This window comes from Apteryx mantelli, chromosome 8 (genome assembly GCF_036417845.1).
Source record: "Apteryx mantelli isolate bAptMan1 chromosome 8, bAptMan1.hap1, whole genome shotgun sequence".
NCBI classification, from domain to species: domain Eukaryota; kingdom Metazoa; phylum Chordata; class Aves; order Apterygiformes; family Apterygidae; genus Apteryx; species Apteryx mantelli.
Genome location: NC_089985.1, coordinates 41,251,621 through 41,265,576, shown reverse-complemented (window position 1 = coordinate 41,265,576; position 13,956 = coordinate 41,251,621). Strand labels below are relative to the sequence as shown.

At 53.3% G+C, this 13,956-nt stretch overlaps 1 protein-coding gene across 1 annotated transcript in view; it reads right to left on the bottom strand.

The window, feature by feature from the left end:
- The window catches only part of PDE4B (phosphodiesterase 4B), a 93,692-nt gene that overhangs the window by 45,965 nt on the left and 33,771 nt on the right, over positions 1 to 13,956 (bottom strand). Inside the window, exons 2-5 of the mRNA XM_067301373.1 lie at positions 12,503 to 12,697; positions 10,240 to 10,276; positions 10,079 to 10,149; positions 6,091 to 6,140 (exon numbers count right to left, since the gene is read on the bottom strand). Of these exons, the coding sequence (XP_067157474.1) occupies positions 6,091 to 6,140; positions 10,079 to 10,149; positions 10,240 to 10,276; positions 12,503 to 12,697 (353 nt within the window). The remainder of the gene's footprint in view (positions 1 to 6,090; positions 6,141 to 10,078; positions 10,150 to 10,239; positions 10,277 to 12,502; positions 12,698 to 13,956) is intronic.

Here is a 13,956-nt window from a genome sequence, read left to right as displayed (position 1 = left end):
TATGTGCAGAGTAACATAACAACAGCATCTTAAATAAGCGCAGCAATTATCTTAGCAGTAAAGAAGTCTTAGAAAATTAAGCAAAAAGAAAAAAAGTCATATTGCAAAGCATAGTGACTTCAGAAGAAACTTTTCCCTTATTCTCTCAATTGCTAAAAGAAAACCTGATGTTCTTCTTTTAAAATGTGTCTGCCTCTAGGTCTTTGGCACAGGTTTGCTGATGGGAGGGCCGGCAATCTATTTAATGACTGCATTGACGTCAATAGCATAACTGAAATACTTACTAAGAAGCATGAGTCCAACTTTCGGGGGGGGGGGGGTTGCTGGCAGGACGAACACGCGAAACGGACTCGGGAATGAACTGCTCTTCCACCGCCTTGGATGTCACCAACACCCTCTGAAGGTTGGCCGGCTCCTCTCTTTTTTTTTTCTGGAGGTGACTTTTAAAGCTCGCTTTGGAACATGCTTTTTATTTCGCCAGACTGCAGAATTACTTTATAGTTCAACAGCCTTGATTTTACTCGGTCATGTCATTAAGATGACTTCTGATTTCCTCTATAGCTTTGCTAGTCTCTAAAGAATCTGCATCGTTATAGCCTGCTTCCTTTAAACATAACACTTGCATTATTTTCGAACACTTTATAGGTAAGCCTACAGCACCACTGAATTTACTGAGCACAATCGTTACTTTTTAGCACTGCTTAGCTATTTGGTAGTCTGCAGAAATAGGGCTCCACACGCTTGTTAGAAGCCTAAAAGACTGTATCTACTTGTGCAACCTATCCGGAAATTAAAAGGCCAGATCCTGCAGTCCACACTGAGCCAAACTCACGGCACGACTTCAGACTCGGCCATCCATTTCGCACATGCCTCGCGCCGCTGTCTGCCCTCCGAGCGGAGGACGTCTGCTGCGGGACTCCTAGCTCCATGCTAATGACTTGGGGTTTGTGCTGACGTGCAGCTAAGAGCTGACTTGGATGCACAGGACTTGTTAACTCCTACAGAAAGTTGGGACTCTCATTAGCACAAGCGCCGGCATTATCCAGTCTTTTGTTTACGCTTTATCCAACTGTTCACGCACGAGTCTGTGTATATCTTACACCCACATAAAAAACGAAAGAGTACAAGTCCTGAGTTCGTGTAAAGGCATGTGAGAAGTGCAAACGTGCAGATGTGCAGGAGAGCAGAGGCTAAGGCACAAGCAAGAAGAAACACCAATCTTTCACTCCCATCCCCAGAGAGGAATTTTAACAAAGCTTTAATCCCGTGAGCCCTGAGAAGCCTGCGTGTGACATACCCCAAAGTGCTACACCCCCCCAAAGCCTCCGGTTGCAAAGCAAGCTGGCTGTATTACATTGTCAGGTGTATAATTAATTGTGGGGACATACTGTAATTAAGCCATGTTGAAAGTATCTAAGGGGCACTGGGCTGCCTGCTGTCGGGAGAAGCTTCCGCGAACCTCTCGTAGCCGCAGGAAGCACGCAGCGCTATCTGCCCCTGGCTGCCGGCCTTGGCTCCTGCGAGCCGTCGGTAACCTGCAAATGCAACAGCCCTTCGCACAAACCAGCGCCGGCAAAGTGATTCCCATTATCCAGCTGGATATTGATCTTCCAGGAGATACGTGCCACCTCTTCCCTGTCCCCCTGTTCATCCGGGAGCGGGGTCCTGCTCCCGGTTGCGTCAGCCCGGTGCAGCGCTTTCTCCGCAAGGTCGGCGCCTGGGGAGCTGGCGGGGCCGCGGGTGACGCGTGGCCGCTGCGCGTGCCCTGGGAAGGCTAGACGTGCCCCCAGGAGCCTAGGCTGCTTCCGACAGACGTGAAACCAGGCGAACAGCCCCCATCGTGCAGTGACGGAGAGGATACTGGAGACAAAGCGCAGATCCTACACCGAGTCGAGAGAAAGAACCTGGTAAAACAGGGCAGCATGAAAAAATCCTGGGAAAATTACAAATAGTGAGGAGAAAACAAAGCAGCAGAAGAAGGGATTGTACCAAACTGAGTGGGAGAATGAGAGCGTAGACTGAATGTGGCAGCCAGTAAAACACGGTTTAATTTGGAGGGAAATAGGGCCAGCAAAGTAAATAAATGCGGTGGAAGGAGAAAAAGTAAGCAGGGGCTGCAAGACTTGCGGTGGTTAAAGATCTTATTAGCTGAATCAGTTGGGCAGGAGAGACCGAATGGAGGGAAGAGAAGGCAGTGATGGATTCACCGAGCCCAAGGTAGTGCAAAGGTCAATGAAAGTAACCGTGGCAAAGAGGCCACGTTTTTTAAAAAACGAATATATGCGAAAGAAGTGTGGCAGACGCTTGAGTGACAATGTGCTCGTATCACTTGTTTCTGTAGCCCCAGAGAACGTAGCTGGGTAGCACCCATGGGTCGTCCCATCGGTCATCCCGGCGCTGCGCAACGGCATGCTGCAACGCTACGTATTGCTCGGGAACCTCAGGGTCCTGAATATTCCCGTTAGCCTTCCCAGCCGTGAAGTACATGAGCTAATTAAGGATTTATGCACTTTCTGCTACAGCTACATATTTCCATATTATGGTTTCTTAGTTAATTCATAAAAGCAATTTTGTTTGTTCCTGTGATCTGCAGTTTTAACAAAATAACAGGAAAAATCTGCCAGATTTACTTAAGCTGATACCAAGGACAAAACACAGGATGTTCGATACATATTCCTCTTCCTTTTATGGCCGTGGCCCTAATGTTAAGAAAGCTCTGAAATTTACAGTGACATCACTATCGGCATTGAAAGCATTTTGTCTTGTGAAAAGCTTGACCAGAATTTTTCATGGCTTCAAGAAAACGAAAGCCAAAATCAGAATTTCAAAACCTCAGCACAGCTCTCTCGTTCAGCCGTGGGCCCGGGTCCCCGTGATGCAACTCCTCGGCAGTGCACTGGGAATGGATTTGGCTCCTCTCGGTTTGCAACAACTGGCAAATCCTGTAATATTCTCCTTTGAGTAAACAGCTGGCATGTATTACTTCCAGTGCAAATGCTGAATGTAATTTGTCTCCCTCCAGGGTAATTTTATTAATGTATGCTAGTTTGCTTTAAACCCTGAGTTCTGTACTTTTCATAACAGGATATAAATCACTGCACTAATGACAAATAAAAGGAGACATATACGAGGTGCTCCTACGGATGTCAATTGATTCTGGTAAATCTCTGAATCAATGTGTGACATGGGAGAGCTAAAAGAAAATACCGAACCTGGCCGACTACCCAATCTACAGAATATAAACACATTTGATTTCAAAACACATTCTTTTATCTAGAAGGATGTAACACAGCCTGGCCCCAATCAAAACATTGCTGCTTCCTTCTCCAAAACCTTCAGGAAAAACACTCGGCATCCTTTCAGACATAGGAGCCACCGGCACATAGTTGGAAGTGTTCTGATAGGAAAATCTCTCCTTCCTTTCATAATTTCCAAACCAGAAGCCCATCTAGGGAAAAAAGCTGCCAACACTGAAAAATCCCCTAAAAATCCTAGTTCTAGCTGCATTTAAGTGGAAACTTCCTCGGAAAGTAAGTGGCCATCTGTTTTTTCTGGGCTACTGAAGTGAGTTACAACCGCTAAGAGCGGCTGTGAGCAGGGCACGGAAGGCAATCACCGCCTCGATGGGGGCGACCGGCACATGAAACGACGGCGGACTCCGTAGGAAGCTAGAGAGGCCTTACAGGAACCGAGGCGACACTTTGGCCAGCAAGGCGGGGATGCCAACTGCAACAAGTAAACAAGGTCAGAATTCAGAAGGGTCCTGGCTTGCACGCTAGAACAGGACAAAATAAGGAAATAAAGAGCCGCAGGAGAAAGACCGAGACTGGCATTCCTCTCTACACCTGCCCTGCCGCCACCGCCGGCGCAGAGCCCTCCGCGCAGCACAGGCCGTGCCGCACGCTGCCCGCGAAGGCGTCGCTGCAGCCTCGCGACCAGCACTGCGAGCGTGCAACGACGCTGCTGCGCTGGATCGCACGCACAGAGAGAAATAATCGGAAACCCAAGTGAACTGAGAACTCAAGGCTTCCTTTTTCGCTAACGCTGACAGCACTGGCTCCTTTCATAAAGGAAAAAACACAATCTTCTATCACAGACTCAAAAAATACTTCCTACTCTTACCTACAAACCATCACAATGTAGTTAAGTTACTTAAGTTATAATTATATAATTTATATTTTTTGTTGAATTTGAAGACTATTCCCAAAGCCAGTTAAGATTCCCGGTTAAGCGTCTGTGTGGTCCCGAATCCAGGCCGTTCCCCTCTGCTTCCTTCAAATCCCACGCCGCCCAAGCTGCAGTTTTCCTTCACAGCCCCCTTGATATCTAATTCAAATCCGCACACCAAACATGCATCCAGCATGGCTCATTTCCACACCGGGACATTTTCTTTTTTCACATCTCAGGTAGGACATTAATATATTTTATTTTAGACATACTAATCTATCTGGATATAATTGAAACATTAAAACTCATGAAACATTAAAGTGAAACATTAAAAATCATGAGTCAGGATCACAAGGGCTTGGTTAAAAATGCAAAAGCTTGAATTTTTTTCAGTTGCTTTCTGGTTTCGAGCTTTACAGGGTGACACAAGATTTGCTTTACAAATACGAGTGTCAGAAACTAACCTTCGGTTAAAAAGGAAGCTGAAATTTTCCTGTATTCCCACAGCGTTATGAGCTTGGGTTAGCTAAAAAGTATCAAGTATCCTATGGCTCATTCCAATTTCAAGAGTTAGAAATACTGCAATACAGTGTAATTTCTGTATCTATGTAGGAAAACATCCACAAAGCGTTAGAAAGTTGAAAGGAATTGGCTTCCACCGAAATGAAGCGCTAAGGAAATTAATCTAAAAATTCCTGGGAGGGAATTCTCTATTCTCAGGTTCTACAACCTCTATAAAAGTATCCATGCAGAGCTCAGGAAATCGTGCAGGACTGCTCTTGCACAGGTCACGGAAGCGGAGTGCTGCCACCGCCAGGTTCGGCGGTCGGTGCGGAGCTGCGCTGCTGCGAGTCCCACCTGCACGCTGCTCCCAAGCGGCCGAGCGCAGGAGGAGGAGGAGGAGGAGGAGGTCAAGATCCTGTTGTCCAATTTTCTTTCCGCATCAGAGGTTTTCCCATTCCAGTAACCATTTTTGAGGAATCTAATAGGAAGTCTGCAGGACTATGCATGCCCCCAGACAGTAAATAATACGCACGGTGTCAGGAAATGGCAGTTAGCAATCCAGGCTTTACACGCTATAAAAATTAAGCTTTATGAGTCCCTCCTAGCACACAGCTATTGGAAAGGCTGAGATGACAAACCTCATGAACAAGCACTCCTGCAGAGCTTATCTCCTCGCCTGGGGAAGCGAGGTTGAAGAGGCGGCTGGGCACCGTGGCCCCGGCGGCAGAGCTGAGCCCCGAGCGCTGAGCGCCGGCCGGCGGCAGCCCCGGAGCGGGCAGCAAGCAGAGCGCAGGCTTCATTGAGCCTCACGCTCTCCCACGGCCTGCTCGCCTTTGCCGGGGTCTCCGAGGTGGCCTGGGGATGAGGACGAGGTGACCGAGGGAGGCGGCGTGCCGGGGGGCAGGTTGGCCCGCGGGTGCGCTCGGCCGCGCTTCCGACCTCGCTTCCCAGCCTGCTGCGGAACGGCGATTGCAGAAGACCCCGAGCAAAGGACGAGGTTTGCAGGAGGGCCCAGCGAAAGCAGAGGAAACTCCACCTGAGACGGGGTTTCCACATTGCAGTTTTTACAGAGGTCGCATGGAAACCCACGGAAATAAAGAGGATAAAAGATGGAGCCGTGCCTGAGCCTGCTCGAGCTCGTGGGCCGGGGCTTGCCCGGGCGCGCGGCACGGCGACGCCGACCAGCAGGCGCGGGGGCCAGCGCTCCCGAAGCAACTGCAGGCTTGGCTCCCGTCCCAGCGCGCGAGGGGAAACCCAGCCCCACGCTACGAGCGGAACGACGCTCGGCGCCGGCCGCTTGGCGCACGCGGCCTCGAGCAGCTCTGCACGGGCGGCGCGCGGAGGCACGGCCTCGCGGAGCGGCGAGCGGCGGCCCTCGGCATCGCGCCCGGCCCCGGCGCCCGGACCTCGCGCACGTACCTTGCAGGCTCACTCGGGAGACCGGCGGCTGACTCGTGCCAGGAGATCGCCTACGGAGACAGAAACAACACTCTCTAAATAGGCATTGTTTAGTTAAAAAACCCTTTTCACGTTCACAAAGCAGCCTGAGACACTTCAAAATGGTTTGGCAGTTAACAAACGGTATCAATATATCTGTTTAAAAACATCCACACGGGTTATGTCCCCTGGCTAAGCACCCACGCATCCTGGAAAGAGCATCCATCAGGAAAGACGCGCCACCATCCCAAACGGCCTCCGCAATTTTCTGGTCCCCAGTGGCCCGGAAGGCGGCAAAGGCTGGTTCCTGCGAGCGGAGGGGCGCTGAGTCCCCGGGCCAGGGCGGCCCTGCACGCTCTGCCTGCAGCGGCTGCCCGCGGCCCGGCGTGTCACTTGCGACAGCAGCGTGCGGGCTGCAAGGCCATGCATGTCCCCGGCAACACGAGAAACGTAAGGCCCTGAACGCTGCAGTTACCAGCCTCAGTCGCACCTGGAAGCAAATAAGGAGCCACTGGAGCCGCTATTATAAGCGCTGAAACGGAGCTGAATGACATTTTTTGTCTAGCCACATCTTCATCAAAGAGCTCGGGATTTCAGAAGGACCAAAAACTGGCTCAAGTCTAGCTGACAGGTTTGACTGGCAAAACAGCGCAGCGTTTCTCCAAATGTCAAAATACTTCAATGTGAGATTTGCCAAATAAAACTACTTATTTTTTCATGTTGAATCGTAATTTATTTTTTAAAAGCCTCGTTTTTTTAAGTAGTTAAAAGGAGTTCAAACAAAAAAAGCAAATATTTCATCTTGGGTTGAAGAGAGTATTTCAGACTGACCGAAAACGAAACTTTGGGCTTTTGCTTCACTAAGACTGATACATTTCTGACTTAAGTCCTTGATACATTTCAACTGAAGCCAGATTTCCCCATGCTCTGCCTTAGCCAGCTTCCTAGCCCCAATTTTTTTGAGTCGGCCACCAAACTGAAACCTCCATTATTTGCCAGCTCTGCTCTGAAGCTCAAATCAAAGCAAGCGAGGAGCTCGGCTGTGCTGCAGCTGTAGCTCCAGGGCTTCTCCGCAAGTGCTCCAGGAAGGTCCCACTAACCAGGCGAGAGCTCCGTGAGAGCAAAGCAGCTACGATCCTGCTCCCAACACCCGGCCCAGCTCGCCAGCTCCCAGAGCAGCAAAGGCCAGCCGGGATGCAGGCAACACGCCGGACCCGGACCTGGACCCGGACCCGACCGCTCCGCGGGATGCCCGCTCGCCCTTCCCGGCGGGAGGCGAAAGGGCCACCCTGCTCCAGGCAACTGCGGGACCTCGGCTCTCCGAAGGGCTCAGCACGGTGCGTACATGCTGGCTGCTGACTGCCTGGAAAATCTGCCCCGACCTGCCTCTGCTGAGCCTTTGAAAATCCAAATCTTGAAATCTTTGAGAAACTCCCCAGTAGGGGCACCAGGCTCCTGCGGCTGCGGTGCTGCCAGGACCCGCGGGAAGGTGCTCCAGGCACCGCCAAACCGGGCTGCGCCGAGGTGCGCGGGCATGCCTGCGGGGCGGGCAGAGCAGGAAGGCGCTCCGAGGCGGCAGGGCATTCCCCGAACCCCGAGCGTGGCACGGCGCCGCTCCCGCCGCCGGGAAGCAGGGCTTGGCCCCGCTCACCCGGCTTCCGCGGCGGCCGGGGCGGGCAGGCGAGCCCCGGAGCGCATCCAGAGGAGCTCGGCGGTGCCGCGGCCCCGGGCCTTCGCCGGCACCCGCGGCCCCAGCCTCCTGCTCCGGCCTCCTGCCGCGGGCGCTGCGCCGAGCAGGAACCGGGCGCCTCCTCGCCGCCTCCCAGGCCAGCGCGGCTCCCGAGTCAGGCATTCAACGCCCATTAATCATACTCTCCTCTTTTCCACTCAGGAAACTGTCTTAAAAATCCTCATGCTAAAGTCCAAAAAATCTGGGTTCTAGTTGTTGTTTTTTTTTTCTCCAGCCCTTAAGACTCAGATTTTCCAGCATTTCATGAGGGACAGAGTCCTCTTTTTCTTTTTTGGGGGGAGGAGGGGGAAAGGGTGTGGAGGAGGAGGAAGGCAGAGGGAAGGGGGGGGGGGTTAAGGAGAGCTAAGATTCTCATGATCCCCAGAGCAGAAGTTTAAGAAAAATACCACATATCATGAGACGTATGATAAAGTCATGAGTTGGCAGCACTGCTGTAAGCCAGCAGAGCCATCTGGAAATGGTGCGGGAAGCTCCGCAGTGCCTGGAAGCAAGTGCATGCCGCCACGGACCTGGAAGGCTTCGCACATAACGTTCAACGACTTTTACTTTGGCCGGGCAAATGACTTATACCTCCATCAAATCTGGGAAGGTTTTCAGAAGGACACAGCACGACGCCTCTGTGTCCTACGGGTTACGCCCCTGCTTCCTTCCGGCCCCGCCGAATTTCAGATTCCTCATCACGAGGTGCTGAAATGCTTGAGCCCCTCCAAAAAGCAAAGCGTGAAAAAGGAATCCATTTCAGCCGTCTGGTTTTTATTAACCTCCGTCCTGAAAATCAGCGCGTCCTTTCTGATCAAAGCTTACAAAAAGAAACCAACGGGAGGAGAATCTCATGCCTGAATAAAATTCCGGGTTTTAAATTTACACATAATGTAAAATACGATACTGTGTCACAAGACAAATAGCAATGTCCACAGTGGGCATCCAGGCTATGCCACTTGCATACGCAACCGGGGAGCAACCCTGCAGTGTCCGTGCTCGTGGACTTCACGGAGAGAAACGTGGACCGAGCAGCACCTGCCGGTCTGCGGGTGGGAATGGCGGGCACTAACCGACCCCTCCAGGAATGAATAACGGGAACTTCACACCCAACGGCTCTCTTGGAACAAAACGGGAACAGAAAATCACCATGACTGGCTCGTTATGGATAGCCAAATGAAAATGGTGGTTCCGGGCAAAGCAGTAAAAAGGAGAATTTATTGGGTTTATCCCCCTCAGCAGGTATAAAAACAATGCCTTCCCCTTAATTTGGGTTTTAAATCCTCTTTCCAGTTCAGCATAACTATATGATCAAATAAAGCAACATGAGCTCTCCTACCCGAAGGTTAACGCAAGCTAGTGAAGCAGCCTGCCAGGTGGGGAGGGCAGCAGAATGACTGCTGTCTGTGTTTTGGGATGCTTGCTGAAGCAAACCTTCACTGCCCAGGTGCTATTCTGGATTTTCACTTGTTGGCATCTCCTCTTTACATGAGTGAAAACGTAGGTCAGTACCAGAGCTTAACCGAACACGAGTGACGGAGTCTGCTCTGAAACTGCACTTCTAACACAAGTCTGGGAAAGCCGAGGTGGCAAATGGGGAAAGATATTCTTTTTCGTATGCACCTAATACGCCCAGAAACATATCTCCTCCTCCTCCTCCTCCTCCTCCTCCTCCTCCGACTCATTGCATTTTCCAGCCCCTGGTGCCAGACGCGATGACTGAGCTAGGAGCAGCGGGGCGGCAGCAGAGCGGCGGCTCTCGGGGCACAGGCTGACGTAGGAGGGCACCCTGCCCTGCCTGGGGAAGGGGCAGGGATGGCGGGTGGGGACACACGGACACACGGACACACGGACACGCGCGCGCTCTCGCCCGCCCCGCGGCGGCGCGCTGCGCTATGGCGCCCCCTGGTGCCCCGCGGCCGCGCCGCTGCCGCCCCTGCCCGGCTCCGCTCCCGGCTCCCGGCCCCGCTCCCGGCTCCCGGCTCCCGGCTCCCGGCCCCGCTCCCGGCTCCCGGCCCCCGGCCCCTGCAGCTATCTAAGGCGGCTTCAAGCAGTGCCCGTCCCCAGGAGCCTGCGGTCGCCGTACACACGTTGCCGCTGCAGGTCCAGGGCCAGAGCCCAGGCCCTGCCAAAGGGAGCCAGGCCAGCCAAAACGGCGCTCGGTGGAATTCGGGCCGAAATTGGCCCGCTGGGTGTAATATTGTGCTCAAGGGTCAACGCAACGAAAAGCAGAGGGCTTACTTGTTCGAGGTCCCGTGCAAATTGGTAAGCAACGTAAAGTTATTTCTCACGCTTCGTAAACTTGCCAGGACCTATGGTAAACAAAACCAGAGATTTTATATGACTTAACTTAAGGCTCTCAAACTCTTGTGTTAATGTCAGGCAACAGACTTCAAACTTACCTGTGCAAAAGGTGTGACGATCAGGTCATCTCCATGTCTAGGGAAAAATGAAAAAACATGTCTGTGCAATTCACTGCATTTTAAAAGACAACGGACAATATCTTGCTGCTGTACAGCACGTCTGCATACCCATGACGTTACATGGCTCGAGAATCCCGCGCTAAACACAGATATCGCTACCGAGGCAGCCGCCTCCCAGCAAGCGTTTTGGCGGCCCTTGGTGGTGCTGGGGCTCTGCCCTGCGCAAGGTGCTGCACACCCTCCTCCTCGCGCAGGGACGGCTCATGACCCTGCGACGCTGGGCAGCGGCGCTTCCCATGGCCCAACCTCCGCGGGCTGGCGGCAAACCCGGCCCCTGGAGGGCTCACGGGCAAATACATTTATCCCAAACCAAGGCTTCCTTCGCCTTGGGAAAAGGGCATTTCATGGAGGCACGTTTCCCCGTGTAGCCTTGCCACCCCAAAAAAAGCTTTAACCCACACAGTGTTTCTTTGTTTAACATTACATCAAAGTTTGTTCCCGATGGAAAGGTCTCCTGCTCTCAGTGTACGCTCACAGACAAAAAGCAACCCTGGCTGGAACAATTGTTGGGATTGGTAACACCAGGCAATAAAAGCCAGGAAACTCAAAGTTAAGGCAGCGCGCTCGCAGCGCGGTGGAAAAAACATAACAGCCTGGGGAAAGGTCAGCTTTGAATTTCCTGGCTTTGGTTGACTTGTGTCGCAGTCTTTAATGTTACTTCCACAGCGGGTTTTGTCTGTCCATTTTCATCATGGAAGAGTGTAAGTTCTGAGAAAAACCCCTCACCATCGATAGGAGACACCGTGTTTGGCGACGTTGCACGGAGCACCCGTGTGTTTGTGTAACAGATCAGTGCGGTACGAACAGGTGTATTTTTACGGAATCGAGCGCTCAGCGTAATAGGATTACTGCAGTACGGGGTTGCCCCAACCGCGGCTGGCAGGCGGCTGCTGCTGCTGCCGGCCCCGCGCGCTGCACCGTGCGGCTCCGGCGCGCTGAGCACCCCCGGGGAGGCTGCTCACCCGCCTCCGAGGGCGCTCGCCGACGCCTGGGCCGCAGGCAGGCCCATCCGTCCCGACTTAGATGTCAGCGCTGCTGAGTCTACGTTTTAATTAAAGTCGTCTCAAAGCCGATGTCTGAAATAGGTCAGGCAAATCAGAGTCTGGAAGCGCCTGCCGCCCTCAGCTGACTCCTGCCGGAGCCCAGAGGGCTGCTGTACCCGGACGTGCCCGCGCGGCCCACGGCTGCGAGGTCGGGCAAGTGGATCTCGCTTTGCCCGCGGCTCCCGGAGCGCCGGGCGAGGGTGTGAGAGCAGCAGCGGGGCCCTGCGTATTTGCATGATTTGGAGAGGTTACTTCATCTCTGGTAAACATTTACTAAATGTTAACTGCAGGGAGGGATGCTTTCTTTCCACAGTTCTCCCAGTGGATCTTGCCAATATTTAGATTTCTATTTCATGACAAAGTATCTATGGCTTCCGTAACAGCTCAACTTTATCATGAGCACGTTTTTTAGCTTAACGGTCACTTTGAAATTTTAAAACTATGTCTTTTAAAATCAAGGACTGCAAATCCAGGACACCCATTTAGGCTTCATGCTCTGTGTTGTATTGATCCTCTCGAGCTCAGCCATCTGTCTCGGTTTTCTGTTGTATTTCTCACCCAGTTCTAGTGACCAACACATGATGGAAACATGATGGAGAAGAATATACTGCAAATATAGGTACAGCCATATTTCTGTTGTTCAGGCTAATGGAGCATTACCCACTTAAGCAGGAGCAGAGACGTGAATCTTAACGGGGCTCTGAACATGCAGTGAGAGTAAAATGGAGAAAAGAAAGGCAGCAAAGCACTGAGTCAGCCAAGCGCTGGAGGAAGGCGGTTCTGGGCCTGCGGGCCGGCGCTGGGGCGCGTGAGCCGGGCGGGGGGTCTGCGCCAGGAGCACAGAGCAGGCGCTTCGCCCCGGAGCGAGCGGGCAGCGATGCCCTGCAACACAAATTCCCACTAAAAGAACACGTACCAATGAAGGGAAAACGCAAAAATGCTGTGTTATTTTAGGATATGGATGTGAAAACTCGTATTAAATGACAGAGAAAAGGGGCATATTTCCAGGACGGGATGGAGGAAAGGAGTCTTGCCTTGGCAGGTGATGAAGGCACCGGAGTGCCCCAGCCCGTCCTCCCCAAGGACCGCGGAAGCTCTCGGGTACGGAAACGTACGACGGGAGCTGCACTCGTACTTACTGCTCGCTGGGAAGAGAGGAGTTCCTGGACATAGTCTTTGGCGATAAGTCATAGTCGCTGTCCGATCTGTAGAGGAACGACTCCCTGCGCTGGCTGTGGCCGGGGAAAGTCGTGTGCAGCACGAGGCCCGACGAGGAGCTGGCCTGCGGGTCCAGCGGGCTGCGGCCTGGCGACGGGCCATTTTCCACGTCGAAGCTGTGAACAAAGCACACGCTGTATCACGCACGCCTGCCAAAAGGTGCTTCGCCGCCTGCTCTCCTGGCCGTGCCTGTCGGCCCGCACGGAGATGCCGCGCTCCGGGCTCTCGGGTCTCCGCTGGCAGCGGCGTGCCCCGAACGGCCCGCGGGACGCGTCCTGCTCCGGCCAGCACAGCACCTCTCCAACGCTCGGCTTTATCCCTGCCGGGCCTACAGATACGCTTCTATTGCATGTAAGCTGGACTCTGCCTGAAGCTCAAACGTTTGCCTCCAGGGCTTTTTTCCTGACTACACCTACTCCGGCTGCTCCGCAGCAGTTGGCCCCCATTCCCTTTTGCAGCAAAGTTTTGAAATCCTGCAAGCTTTGCGAGGACGCGGCAGCTCTGCGAGGCGGACACCCATGCTCGGAAACGTCGGCCTCGCTTTGCAGATAGGTTTCACGTCTCGGCCATTATGCAAAATTAGCTCAGCAAATGTCAAAGAGCTGGGCTGCAAAATGGAGGGTTGTGCAAAGAGAAAAACCCCAAGCCTCCTGTCACCGTTTCCATTATACACCCACTTTCGTATGGTTTCATAACTTGGCTGTTGCAACTCGGGGCTGGAGTCACCGCGGACTCCGCAGCGAGCGCCACCCCTCGTAAACGCGGAGGACGGGCAGGTCAGCCTCCTCCGCGCAGGCACTGGGATCTCCTCTAGCTGATACAAACACCAGATGTGCGACAACACTCACGCTACGGCAAATGAACCAAAGGTGCACTCAGTTCGCGTGTTCTTGCCTCTGGAAGGCTACTTGTGAAATGCAAACTGTCACCGTCGCACTGTCGCGCACCCGGCGCAGGGTCTCGCAGCCTGCTGGGCGAGCAGCAATGAGGAGCAGCTCTGTCGGGAAGCTTCCTGCCCCCAGGGGATCACACTGGGATCTGCTTTGTGCTCTTGCTCTGCGTGGGCTGAGGGCACTCTGGTGTCCTGCACTGCCTTAGGTGAACCCTGTGCACAGGTTTACTTGAGCCACGTCTTGAAATCTGAAGGCACCGGTTGCTCCATTAGCAATGAAACAGGATTTAAAAATAAGAAACTTCTGTAAGCTGTGGTAGTTTCTCACTTGCGTTGGGCATCCCCGCGCGGTGCACCCACGCAGGAGCGGTGCACCCACGCAGGAGCGGAGCGCTCGGGGCGCGGGCGCAGGGGCTGCGCGGCACCCCGGGGTGCATGGCGCAGCTCCGCGGCAGCACGGAAACGGTGCACCGGCTCTGCAAA